General features: G+C 36.1%; 1 protein-coding gene across 1 annotated transcript in view; it reads right to left on the bottom strand.

Annotated features, from left to right (window-relative positions):
- Positions 1-3,748: 3,748 nt before the first annotated feature.
- The window catches only part of boi (brother of ihog), a 33,328-nt gene continuing 22,639 nt past the window's right edge, over positions 3,749-14,437 (bottom strand). The window contains exons 3-16 of the mRNA XM_013317570.1: positions 12,658-12,884; positions 11,370-11,564; positions 10,679-10,848; positions 10,270-10,468; positions 9,570-9,786; positions 9,070-9,200; positions 8,658-8,742; positions 8,312-8,418; positions 7,499-7,623; positions 6,478-6,631; positions 5,898-6,098; positions 5,239-5,458; positions 4,652-4,746; positions 3,749-4,275 (exon numbers count right to left, since the gene is read on the bottom strand). Of these exons, the coding sequence (XP_013173024.1) occupies positions 4,165-4,275; positions 4,652-4,746; positions 5,239-5,458; positions 5,898-6,098; positions 6,478-6,631; positions 7,499-7,623; positions 8,312-8,418; positions 8,658-8,742; positions 9,070-9,200; positions 9,570-9,786; positions 10,270-10,468; positions 10,679-10,848; positions 11,370-11,564; positions 12,658-12,884 (2,237 nt within the window). The 3' untranslated portion in view covers positions 3,749-4,164. The remainder of the gene's footprint in view (positions 4,276-4,651; positions 4,747-5,238; positions 5,459-5,897; positions 6,099-6,477; positions 6,632-7,498; positions 7,624-8,311; positions 8,419-8,657; positions 8,743-9,069; positions 9,201-9,569; positions 9,787-10,269; positions 10,469-10,678; positions 10,849-11,369; positions 11,565-12,657; positions 12,885-14,437) is intronic.

A 14,437-nucleotide genomic window follows, 5' to 3' on the forward strand; every position in this document is an offset into this window, starting at 1 on the left:
AATATGTTTGAAACAGTAATTTTAGTGTCAGAAGCAAGGATAAGACAACTCGTCATTAAGGGGAGAGATTGATTCCTTCTTGTACTTCAGTTGACTAAGAATATTGATGAAAATTTATCAGTAGCAATAAAAAATATGCTCGTGGACGCTCCTTTTTTCTTTCGCAGTAGACAACTTATGAGAGCTTGTTTCTTTTCTCTCATAAAATTTTTCTACTGCAATTTTATCTCGACGATGTTAAAGTTTTTAAAAAGTTTTAACAATTAAAAATGTTTGCGGAACGTAGTAGAGATGCCCGAGGATTAACGAAGCAATTTCCTTTAAACTTTATTAGAGGGGCGAGTTGGCCGTGTGACGTCATACGTTTGAACAACAACTGTTTGTAATTGTTGTCTCCACAATGTGTTCACAGAAATTAACGTTTGCACGAAGAAACTTACCAACGAAATAATAAGAAACGAAATTTATGTACTTTGGTAACGTTTAAAACGATTATAATATCGTTTTAAATTATTTAAACCACTACAATACAATAGTAAGCAATACATAACAAAACTATCAATTTGGATCAATTCTCACGATTGCATTATTACTTTGTAAAATAAAGAAAAGTTAAATTAAAAATAATGACACAAATACAAAGAATTTATTAACTCATAACGAGTTAAAGTCCTCAGAAGTAATTCACAGTTAATTTTCACTTTAGTAAAAGACTTCAGTAATATTTTCCGTGAGTTTGTTTCAAAGTAACTTTTATTCTTAATTTTGTTAAACAACTTTTCTGAAGTAAGATACTGAAGGTAATTTAATTCAATTTAATTGTAAATGTCATAATTGGTTGTGACAAAATTCCGCTCGTTTTCTAAAAAAAATTTTTCATAATTTTTCAAAATATTTATTTTTATTGGATTTCAACTTGCAGTTTCGTTTATATGTAACTTCCTTCAATATACAGTAGAACCTCTTTAATACGATTTCTCATGAATACGCGATTTTACAAAGTACGTAAAGTTTATCGATAAAAAGTTCAATACTTATAAATACGAAATTAGAAACGATTACATGAATACGAAGTAATTTAATAATATAGAGCACGTCTCATACCTCATTCCCGCATAATACGCTTTCCCGCGTAAGACGCATTGTTGGCTCAGTACCTTAGAAATCGTATTACGGAGGTTGTACTGTAGTTGTAAAAAATCTAATTTAAAATGCATTACAAGACGTCGTATTATAATCCAACAGCGCTGATCGCTTGCGGAGAGTTGTCCGAGTGAGGGAGGGAATTGGCAAGACTGCCATCCACCATGCATTAATAACCAAGGAACAAACTAACCTAGTATTATGGGAATTATATTGCCGTAAAAATCCCGGGGTTGCTTGTTGTTATGTATAAGAGTCACTGACAGGGATTTTTACAGGACGCTGGGTATTCCAGTTTTCTTAATACGGGTAGTATCAAGTTTGAGGAGCGCTGTGTTAGATGATGTAAAAAGCGGTCGAGATAGAACACAATACAAGACTCAAATTAGCGGCGTTCCGAGAACGTCTTGACAGATGACACAATGAATTTAAAACACAATTCACAGACTTTGTTCATTCCTTTTTACTTTACGTTGAATTCACTGCAATATTCCTTGCAACTTATAATAGAATGGGAGGTATATAATTTTCGGAGAAATATAATTTAAAATGATTTATTTATTTGAACTTCCCTAACATTTTTAATACATGTAAGCCTTATGTTAATACTCAAAACATTGCGATATTTCAAAATGTATTTAAAAGTTCAAAGATCTACCATTTCATTCGTTCTTATAAATGTCGAATAACCCCAAATCTCTGCAGAATCGAGTAATATGCGACGAACGATTACCATACATTACTAAGTTACAGGAATTAGGGTAAAAAAGCTAGTATTAGGTAGGCTGAAGCGGATGCAAATAAAACATTTTTTTAGTGTTAATATTATATTTTCATACAGAATAAACTAATCTTAATGTTTTTAACATCTCAGTCTTATAAGAAATGATTGAGTAGATCGTTATTAAGAAGGCATTAACAGAAAAAATAATATACAAATGCTATTATCACGATATAACTATTTGACAGATTTAAATACGTTCCAATATTACGTTTTTTTATATATCGTTGTCTCTTACATTCTCTTTGACAAAATAGAGACAAGAATACAAATCCCACGGCTGTCCCTTAGAAAGTATAGTAACAGTCGAGAAAATACAATCACTCTCCAAACTATTATTAAGTCTAAAGTTAAATTATAATACTATTATACTTTTCAATCAACAGTTTAACTATAAAATAACTGAACGGTATGTAAGAAAGTTTGATCGAAAAATAACGATCTTAATAACAATTATGTTTTTTCCAACCTTTAACCCACCCCTTTGATAAGGTTTTACATTTTAAAGTAACGCTCTAATCTTACTAATTATAAATGGGAATGTTTGGATGGATCGATGGATAGATGTTTGTTAGGTATCTCCAGGAAGGCTGAATGTATCTCACTGGAATTTGGAAACATCATCATCATCACCTCACTATATGTCCCCACCGAGGGGCTCGGAGCCTACCCTAAGTTAAGGGTGATTAGGCCATAGTCAACTCCGCTGGCCAAGTGCGGTTTGGTTGACTTCACACATATCTTTGAATTACTTCTCAGATATGTGCAGGTTGCATCACGATGTTTTCCTTCACCGTAACTTCGGATAAATGTATATATGTAAATCGGAAATCGAAAAACACATGTTACATGGCGGGATTCGAACCCAGGACCTGCAGATTGCAAGTCAAGTACTTGACTCCTGAGCCACCGACGCTCTTATTTTCTTCGAATTTGGAATAGTAGAACATAATCTAAAAGAACTCATAAGCTACTAAATAAGTTTTTTTTTAATTGACACGGATGGATTCGCAGGCGACAGCTTATTTACTCATATAATAAATTATCTTTATTTATTGATGGTAACGTGCATAAATGTGCAGTAACATAAAGCTAGGGTATATTGAATAGCATGTAACAGAATCTGTCGCAATATACTGAGATTTAGTGCGCCTAATGGCAGCTCTTCACTTGGCGCTACATTCGTATGGCCGTAGCACTAACCGTAGCGTAGGGTTTGTAGAGCGCTACGACAAACTATTGACATATTTGACAAATGTTTGTCATCGTACTTGATATATTTGGACAAAATATATCCATATTTGTATATATTCAGAAGTATAAGTTGATGATAAATGGATTTTCATTAACAAAAAAAAACTTTATATTAGAATTTTATCTAAGTACTAGCTGTCGCCCGCGAGTCTGTCCGTGCGGAAAAAAGCAGCTTAGCGAGTAGCCTACGTGTTCCTCCAGACGGTGTTCTACATCTATGCCAAATTTCACATTCATCCATCCAAACATTCGCATTTATAACATTAGTAAGGATTTTTTTTTCTTATGTACCGTTTCGTTATATTCACATGAATAACATACATAACTCCCAGACACACACATAAATGCATATTACAATCACAACCTTAAAATACAATTAAATACAAACATAAAGATATATAAGTACATCGCCAAATCGTTTACTCTATATTTTACTTACAAATACCTTAATTATAAGTCAGATCTTAAAATTTTTATTACAAGCAAGCAAAGTTGCGTACTTTACGTTTTTTGGGGTTCCGTACATCATAGGAAAATACGGAATCCTTATAGGGATCCTTATATACTTTGTTGTTCGTCTGTCTGTAAAGACCCTTTTTCTCAAACACGCCTGAAGGTATCAAGCTGGAATTTATTTACTTGCAAAAATCTATATAAATAATGTCTATAGGTACCTAAGTACAATAACAAGATTAATTAATAAATATTAAGGTTTGCTTCCACTGGATGCGTACATTTCCACTGGATGTAATCACAAATGATAAAGGCAATGTTACACTGTACACTTTTCCAAAATGCAAAAAACATATTTCATTGGATACTCACCTTTATAATCTAGCCATACAAATCACACATACACTTTACTATTAAAATAATAAATATTTTGTACTGTAAATCCGTTCGTTTGTTACATGGCGATAAGTTCGTATCACAATTCACTGTCTACAGCAATATAGACTTTATTAGTATTATAATAAGGTCTATAACTATACGTATTGTCGCGCGGGGCCGTTTTTCCTTGTATGTGATATTGTCTCTTCGCTACTGCCGGTGTTGTTGTTGTGTAGGAATGACATTTCTACCCCAGCTTCACCTCCCTATAAATAATATAAATTTTAGTCAAACAAGAACATATACCCGTGAGAGTCGCTACTATCGCGTTTGAACCAAACTATACCTAAATCGCGCAACACTAGTCTTTCTAACAAGACTTTAGACAATTCTTATAATTATCCAAACAGAGAAAAAATAATATCTCAATAAAAACTACTTTTATTGAGATATTATTATTTTAATACAATATCTACTTTACAACTTGGAAAAATCAATTTCAATTGATGATTGAAAGTAATTTACGAAGTAAACTTTACCTTTCCTCACTCTGTGTAGCATTAAAAAAAAATTAGAGAACAGTAAATATAATGCCAAAATGAAATATGAATTAACGACGGAAAATAATAAATAATATTTTACCTCCGCATGCAAAGGGTTAGCAGTGATTGTGATTGGAACTTTCGCCGGCACGTAGCCGTTGCCGCTGCCCGTATCCTGAGCTGACACCTTCTCCTCTAAAACAAAACGTACAACATACCAACACATATAAAAAAAAACTAAACTTAATATACAAAAATTCCAGAACATAAGCAGTCAAAAGGTTGGTAAATACGGTCGGTGTACTTTGCTACAAAGACCTTATAAGATTTACTGTGGATTTGTTCCAAGTAGCGAGAATTCATTGGATCGTTTAGTGATCTTAATTTCTTAAAAAACCTCAACGTTCAGCAATTACAATACATATGTAAGTTGATTATGAGGACATGAATGGTTATTTGACTATATCTTACTAATATTATAAATGCGAATGTTTGGATGGATGGATCTTTTAAGGTATCTCCGGAACGGCCCAGCAGATCTTGATGAAATTTGGCTCAGATGTAGAAAATAATATGGAAGAACATATAGGGCAATTTTTTTTAATTGCTCGCAGACGGAGTTGCGGTCGACAGCTAGTCAGTAATAAAGTATGACTATCATTTATTTATTGTTTTTATAGTACTGACTGGTGGGTCTCTTGGCGCGGCGACAGAGCAGCAGAGTGACGAGCAGTATGAGCAGTATGGCGGCCACGCCCAGCGCGCCCCCCGCCGTCACCAGCGCGGCGGGTGCCCGCTCCGCACCCCCCGCACCCGCCGCGCCCCCTGCACCACCTGCACCGCCCGCACCCCCCGCGCCCTCCGTACTACTGGATACTGGCACTAGAGATTTATTTGTCTTCGCATCCTGGTGACATAAAGATATTATTACTATTAATTGTTAATGTATTTTTATTAAAAACACTAGAGGATAACAAATCAATGGCAAAACGTGCGTTATAAAATAGCACCCAACAGGTAAGCCTCTTAAAACATAGAATAATAAAAGAGTTATATATGTAAATCGATAAAATTGCTGAAAATGTTTTAATTGGTGCCTAAGGCCTAATTTTAGTCCTTTTTGCCTTATCCTATTTTTATAAGCAAATGTTGGAAAGGAAAACTGGATTTGACGAAGGAGAGGACGCATAAGAAAGGGAAATATTGTCTATCTTGCGTCCCCTTCTCAGACGATAAAACTACACTATTTCTGCGAATCCCGGTGACCGCTTGCTCGTTTGCCAAAAGACAAAGACAAAGTTCTAGAGCAGTTAATAGATGTCCAGTTAATTATAGAGGTGACATACGAGTATGGAACTGAAGTCGGAAGGCGCCTGCGCAGTGTAGGCCTGCACTTTGAGCTCGTATGCGGTGTCAGGGGCGAGGTGGTCGAGGCGCAGTGCGCGCGCGCCGCCGCTCGCCGACACCTTCTCGTACGCGCCCGCTGACGACACCGCGCGGTAGTACACGTAGAAACCCTCCGCCTCCACGCCGCCCGAACTCGACCACTAAACAATATTATCTTAAGTAGGAAATCTAAAAAATTAAATATATGTGCCTATGAATGTGTGCAAGAACCGCACGGAATGTAAATCTGTATTCCGTGTGGTCTAATGTAAGGCTTATTTTTTTATTCCAGCGCTGAATTCCATGGCTGGACTGGAATAATGTAAATTTCTTACAGCTAATCATGTCATTATTTGTGAGGCCAATACGAACACTTCACTCCAGTTGTATACAATCACCAGAGGGCGCTTATTTACAAATGTAACTACAGTTCACTCTATTTGTATACATTCACTAGAGGGCGACTATTGTTTGATGTACTTAGAGACCACTCCAGTTGTATCCAGCAAGGACGAGGACGTCTATTATCTGATTACTTACAGTCCATTCTATCTGTATAGAATGCGGCGATGTGGCGGTCGCCTTGGTGAGAACAGGAGCGCGCGGGCTCTGTCCGCCGCGCTGCAGGTAGAAGCGAGGACTGCTGCGCCCCAGCTTGTTGTCCTGGTTCGAGTATACTGCCGCTATACGGAACCTAACAATATAAAACACTATGAAAACAACCAGAGGGCGCGGAAGGGTCCCTGCAAAAGCGAGCAGGGCAAGACTATGAAAGCAATTGCTATTTTATCAAAGTTGAAGTTGAACATAGCAAAGTGAGTTTAGGTTAAGAATGAACTTTGTTATTTCACTAACCTTTAACCGCGACTTTGTCTGCGCGGTATTAAAAATCTAGTAATAAAAGTACGTTACTCAGTCATAATGTAGCTTACTAATGGAAAAACAATTTTTGAAATCGGTCCTGTAGTTTTTGAGTTTATTCGTTACATACAAAAATAACTTATAGACATTTTTATAAATGTATTTGATCTAGCAAACAAAACTAGCTCCAGACGAAATGTAATTTTAAGTTGAGTAACTTTTAAGAGATATCATATTTTCGTCGGTAAAAATTTGAAACAGTTGGTGCATCTGCATAGCTTACTTTAAATATTGTTTGAATACACCCTGTATAAGAATATTATTATAAGTAGCAATACTTCAAATAAATTTGCTTTTGAAGTATCGGTAGCCGAAAAAAATCGTGTATTTTTTTAATTTTAAGTCATTTTCGTCAAGTAAATATACGATTCGAATTCTCCCCCTACATAATCACGGAGGATAAACAGTTATGTTTTTAATAACAAATAATGTTTTATACTAATATTATAAAGAGAAAAGATTTGATTGTTTTTTGTTTATTAAGACTTCAAAACTACTGAACCGACTTCAAAAAAATCACTGTTAGGAAGCTACACTATCCCTGGGTAACTTAAGATAAATTTATTACTAGAGTTTTTAAGTTCCGGCGCAGTTAAAGACGCGGGCAATTTCTAGTACGAAATAATTAAAAAACACTTACTTGTAAAACCTATCAGGTAGGAGTCCGTCGATCTCAAAGGCGTGTATGTATGAGGGTATATCGTAGTTAGCGGTGTGCCACTGACCGCTGGAGTTGCTTGAATTGCTCACTTCCTTGTACTGCACCTAAGGAACATTTCATTTACGAATGAACTTCGATGCTTGGCGTCGTTTTAATAAAGCAAGGATAGATGTTTCATACTTGTTATTAACATTACAACTACAACTTGTTTTGTATGTTTTGTTTTATTCTCAAATAATAATTTTCACATGAAAACAAGCATTTTATTTCATTTTAATTGCAAATAATACTGATATTAAGCCATCTTGTTAAATACGAATGATAACTTGGTAATTATACGCTTTGTACTGCACACTTAAGTAACTAGACGCTTTGCGCTGCCCACTTTAGTAACTAGACGCTTTGCGGTGCCCTCTTTAGTAACTAGACGCTTTGCGCTGCCCACTTTAGTAACTAGACGCTTTGCGCTGCCCACTTTAGTAACTAGACGCTTTGCGCTGCCCACTTTAGTAACTAGACGCTTTGCGGTGCCCACTTTAGTAACTAGACGCTTTGCGCTGCCCACTTTAGTAACTAGACGCTTTGCGCTGACAACTTTAGTAACTAGACGCTTTGCGCTGCCCACTTTAGTGACTAGACGCTTTGTACTGGCCACTTTAGTAACTAGACGCTTTGCGCTGCCCACTTTAGTAACTAAACGCTTTGTACTGCCCACTTTAGTAATTAAACGCTTTGTACTGCCCACCTTAGTAACTATAAGCTTTTTACTGCCCACTTTATATTAATTGTTACCTTGAAGAACTGTATGGGCAATCCCTCTTTAGCATTTGACCAGGACACCATGACGCTCTCGTCAGACATCCGCGTCACGTTGGGACGCGATGGGGGGATCATTACAGCTGCAACAAATTATCTAAATAAAATCAAACATATACGAGAATCACGTATTATAACGTCGGAATTTTACATTTTCAAGTTCGAATCCAATATTTTCAAATCAGGAGAAAAGGACAGCGAAATAAATACACTAATAATGATACTAATTAGCTTTGTGTTAATGAATTTGAAAGAAAGAAACATAATATGATTCACAAGAAGGATCAAGAGATTCTTTTTCTTAATTTGAAGTAATATTTACCTTTATGTTTTCTCGGGTTTTTCTTATTATGGCGTTTCGGTGGCTGAGAAGGGACATGTGCTTTAGGGGCCTCCGCTGTGTAATCCTAAACAACGTTACAAGAGTCATTACATAACTTACAAATGTTAATTTTACGATCATCTTAATGATCGCACTTTCAATAATAAACAAATTTATAAATTAAAAGAAACAAATTTCTTAAAAACAAGTTTTTATTATATTTCCGTTAATTTGAAGAACTAAAAATTAATAAAGCAAACAATTGGCCAAGACGTTTGAAGCCCAAATTCGATGAAGTTGTGTCGTTTTATTGCGAAGTTTCTATGGCCACCTTCCAGCTTAATCATCAGATTTCAGCTAAATTAGTAACCGGAAGTAAAAAAAACTTTAAATGGTTGGTAAAATGGATCACCTGGTCAGATATCTGTACTGGCACGACGGTGAGCATTGCCGCATCGAAAGCACAGGCGAGCGAGTTGCACGCCACGCACTGCACTATGCCCGCGTGCCGCTTCTCCGCGTGCTCGATGTACAGGTCCGTGTCTACAACATCAGGGGAAACTTGGCTGACGTGAATAAGCAATAACTTTATGGTATCTTTACTCACATCACTACTTAACGTCAAGAGGAGTCAAGGTCACGCGTTATTGAATTCATAATACGAAAAAATAATTAAATTCAACTCATTCTTTGAAATCAATATTACTTTCTATTAAGAATATTAATGCGAATTTACTAAGAAAGGGATCTTCTCCTTTTCGTAATCTCGATTGCTCTACGTACAAGATATATGGCCAGTTACTGTGACACTGTATTTATAATTTAGCACGATCAGTGTCTGACTTACAGGGAGTTTATCTATTCCTGTCATTAAACACACATAAAAGAAGGAATAAATATGTATTCGCTCACCATTGGTCTTTATCCCCTTGCCGTTTCTCATCAGTTCAGCGTTGAGCAACCAATGGACGGTGGGTGTTGGTTGACCGTACGGCAGGCCACAAGTGACCCTTGCGCTTCCCCCCTCGCTGGCATTCACATTATCAGCAGTCCCCTCCCAATATGGGGGGAATAATGCTACCACTTTCCACGACCGCCGAATACCGTTGGCTGAACAGGAATAAACACCCTGGGAATTATATTTTAACTGATTACTTCTCTTAAGTTAAGTTTAAATCATCATCATCAGCTCACTATAGTCCCCACTGAAAGGCTCAAAGCCTACCCTAAGCTAGGGGTGATTAGGCCATTGTCAACCACGCTAGCCAAGTGCGGGCTGGTTCACTTCACACATATCTTTGAATTTCTTCTCAGATATATGCAGGTTGCATCACAATGTTTTCTAGTAAGTAAGTAGTAGTTCTAATAGAAATCGAAAAACACATTGGTACATGACGGGATTCGAAGCCAAGACCTGCGTATTACAAGTTAACTTCTTAACCCCTGAGCCACCGTCGCTCTAGTTTTAATAGATCATTAAAATTACAATTTAAAATAGAGCAATGTTAATAAGACTTCCTCAATAAACATGAAAACTAGAAAACTGATGTTTTGGGGACAAGTAGTAAGTTATTACCTTTATCTACTATTAAAGTAAGTTATAGGAACATACCTCATCACGAACAGTAAACGGCTGTATATACAACGCATCTCTGTTAGACAGTTTGAGTCCATCTCTGGTCCAGGTGACGCGTGGAGGTGGAGTGCCCACAGCGCCGCACCACAGACGTAAAGCGCCATCAATTTTTACGGACACTGTTAGTGTACCTTCAGAGTCCTTAGTGCCGACATAGTCTTCTGTCTCTAAAAATCTGTAAACACATTGTGGTTTATAATGGACGTAGGATCACTTGTTAAAATAGCGAAACGACCGTTGCCCATAGACATCTGCTATATGTGAGAAAGTTGCTTTACTTTTAAATAAGTATCAGTCATGTACTCAACACACGAAAAACGGATAAGACATTTCGGTTAAGGGTAAATGACTGCCAAGATCTGATTTAGAAGACAGAAAGACATACCTCTCTTGACCGTTCCCTTCGTGCTGGACTTTCAAGTAGGTCCTTTCAGGCAAATCTATTGTCTGCACGCTCAATTCATTTGTGGCCGTGCAGCCGTACACTCCACTGTCAGCTGTAGACACATTGTGTAATACTAACACACCGTGTGGAGTATCCAGTTGCTTCTTTGTCTGGAAAATAAACTGTGATTTAACTTAACCGTAAGGCATACTTATATTATTGGTCATGTCTAAGTTGACATTTTTCTAATATTTTAAAAACACTACTCTTCTTAACTTTATTCTTAACTTAATAATCGTTTCGTCCAATAAATGTAAGCGAAATTGCGATTTACGTCATTTCGAAAAGTAACGCACATGTTCACCTCTAAGTGCTCCAATGAATGACCCGATCGATAAAAGATGACATCATGTGTTGAATTATTTCGACCGATATTGTCGTACATCAATTAAACAACATCATATCGCCAATTTATATAGTATACTTATAGATATACAATCATTCATACAGAGTAACTAACATATTTAAGGCCCAAAACTAGTATTTTTACACACTTATAACAAACACAACTAAAACTGCCGTCCCTTGCTAAGTCACTAGTTCAGTGGTTTGAAAATTCAGTATTAGAAATGTACACTAAAAGAATTCACTAAAAGCTAATGAGTGCGGCATTCGAAATTTTAAAAATCACCTTTCCGTCTTCTTTCCACCAATTTAAAACAGCAGGCGGTTCAGAGAGCGGCTCTTTACAATGCAATACCACAGTATTATGCAAAGGAGCGGCTATCACTCTTTTCTCTGCGATGTTCCTGCTCAAATCCAGCTTCGCGATGGCCAAACGAGCTGGAATGGATACCACGCTGATAGCACCATACCACGCTACACACTGGAATTACAAAATTCATTAAGTACAATTAATTATGATATCTCGTACGCTGCATATATTAAAATAGTATCGCCTTGCTAAACGTATCGTCGACAATGAACGTTAAGAAATGGAAAAAAATTGACTGCTCCTCGAATGAATGTACGAAGACTATTGAAATCGCACATGGATACCTAAATAAATATTATAAAAAAAATATGTTAATAAGTATAAATTTTATGTAAGTCATGTTGAATAAACAGTGAATTTTTGCATCGTCTTTTATTAGATTTTGAACAAGAGAAGAAAGGTAGACGTCAAGTACACCGACGTGTTGTCTTGAACCAAAATAGAAGTGTCTAAAGTGCTTTTGGTATATCAGCTAATTCTGTTATCACTCTCCGAGCGCAGCTTAGCATAGAGAAGTGCTTTACGTTAAGAAAACATTAACTAAAGTAATATCCTGTATATTGACGTATTTTTATTAGAACTGCATCATTTTAATTTCCTAGACGCCGGAAGAGTTTGTACTTCGCGTAAAATATGGATTTTATCGATAATTTTTTTTTAGCGAAATAAATAACACTACACCAGTGTCTATGTACAATTTTTCCTTGGCCTATAAAAATAATAATAAGACGAATTTAATTTAATAAATCTATGATGTTAAAAACAAATGAAATCTCTATCATAACTTCGTCGAAATCTTCAATGAAATTACTAATATTACATAATCTAAATATAACAAGGATCCGGTTATAAAATTCCAGAGATCACGAAGACAGGTTTCTACCTGCGTCTCGGACATGATTCACATCGCCTGACCTTCTATTTATCTCATCTTATCCCCTGCAGCTATAACCGCGGGTTTTCACTACAGAAAAACATATACAAAAACAACGTTTCATTCCTCTTATTTTCTATGAATAAACAATAATATTAAACATAAATATTTCAACAATGAAAACTTACGGTAATACTGTATTAAAATCATGCTTAGTACATGAAATCTGGCTCGGATGAAAAAAGTCTAGAATATTCTTACAATTTGTTTACTAACTTATTAATCCCTCCTATGAACCTAATCCCATTGCTTATATCTAGTGATACATACCTGATATAAGGCATTAGGTGTATCCTCTTTAACATCTACGACCAGTCTTGTAGACAGGCTGTCACTATCACTGGTCCCCTCCACATCTCTCCAGCTCTCCTCGTGTTCAGGCTTCCACCTCCAAGTAAGTCTCTCACAAGGCACTTCCACCGCGCACTCGAATGCAACTTCGTCACCTGCCGGCGCGGTTACTGATTCCGGGTACTTCGTGAAGCCCATACCGATCTCTGTAAGAAATTATCAATATTTTAGATATATATTAGCGAAGGGAGTTCTAATACACATAACTACATTTTACTATAGTGAAGCATTCCAAAGATATGGTTTGTTTCTTTATTATCGACTAGCTCTCGCCCTCGACTCCGTTTTCTCGGGAATAAAAAACTGAATAAGTACTCTATGTGTTATTTCAGACTATGTCCTAGATGTGTGCCAAATTTCATCAAAATTCGTTTAAAAGTTTTGGAGATATCTTCAAACAAACATCCATCCATCTAAACATTCGCATTTATAGTATTAGTAATTTTAGACATTATTAGTTAAAATCCTTTGGCGCGAATGAAGTGCTTTCGTTGCAAAGTCCAGTGTCAGAATGAATAGTGAGGGGACACAAACGTCGACATTTTAGTAAGGCTAGTGTTGGTTCAATCCACTGCCACATTTTCAGATTTTCTTCCTAACAGCAAGAAGTGAGATTAAATAATACAATACTTCTTGCTTGTTATCTATTTATTTGAATACGAAACGTTATCGACAAGCAACAAGTGACAATAATTCACAGAGCTAATAGTGATTTATCTATAGTTAAGTTTACATATTAATAGACTGTATTTCAAATACGTCGACACTCCATATCGATGTCTATATTAGTAATCATGTTGGCCTGTAATAACATAATTTAGTATTCAAAGACAACAAGAAACTGTTGTTATATATGAATACTAACGTATTGTAATTGTCAAGACGATTGTTATGTATTTATATTGAAATTAATTAAAAACGAACAATGCCGTGAGTATACTTTTGAAACCAATTTTTGTGATCCAACTTACTTACTCCCTTTCTAATTGGGAGTAACATTGGCAACTGAGATTTTTTAATTCGGATTTTACTTAAGTTTTTTGTTTCTTTTTGTGTGATGTTTTACGACAAATAGTTTGGCCAGTTAAAAAGTTTTATACAGCATATAAACAAGAACTATTAGGCTATCAACTCATATTGGTTAAGGGTACGGTTTTCCGATCACGAGGTCGGGGGTTCGAATCCCGCCATTCGACTATTGTTATTAACCATGTCCTAGCACAAGCATAGAGCTTAGTTGAAATGGTAAAAAAATGGAAGCAAATCAGTGCAATAAACACTTATCTTTCACTTTTATATTTAAAAGAAAACGCATAGTCCTTTGTCAATTCCCTCGTTAAATTCATTCAACTTTAATTGAGCGATAAATCCTCGATTGAATATATCATCAGTGTTTGCTTTTTGTTTGCATACAAAAAGGTTGCCTTCAACAATAAAGCGGCCGCGAATCAAACGAAAACAATTCCTGATGTCCTTGATGCGTTATTACAGTACATTCTCATCTCGAATGACGCATCCTATATCGGCATATTAAGGCTGAAAACACGACACACAAATTTAAACCTAAATCCTTCACGAACAAAGTTTATTTTCAATTATACTTGAGACTGGGATGGTACATCGAGAATGTATGATTTATTGTTTTTTTTCATACAAGGCAACGGTCACACTCAGGAATTTAAAACGTCTTCATCTTGTT

Source organism: Papilio xuthus, unplaced genomic scaffold (genome assembly GCF_000836235.2).
Source record: "Papilio xuthus unplaced genomic scaffold, Pxut_1.1 DF826938.1, whole genome shotgun sequence".
NCBI classification, from domain to species: Eukaryota; Metazoa; Arthropoda; class Insecta; order Lepidoptera; family Papilionidae; genus Papilio; species Papilio xuthus.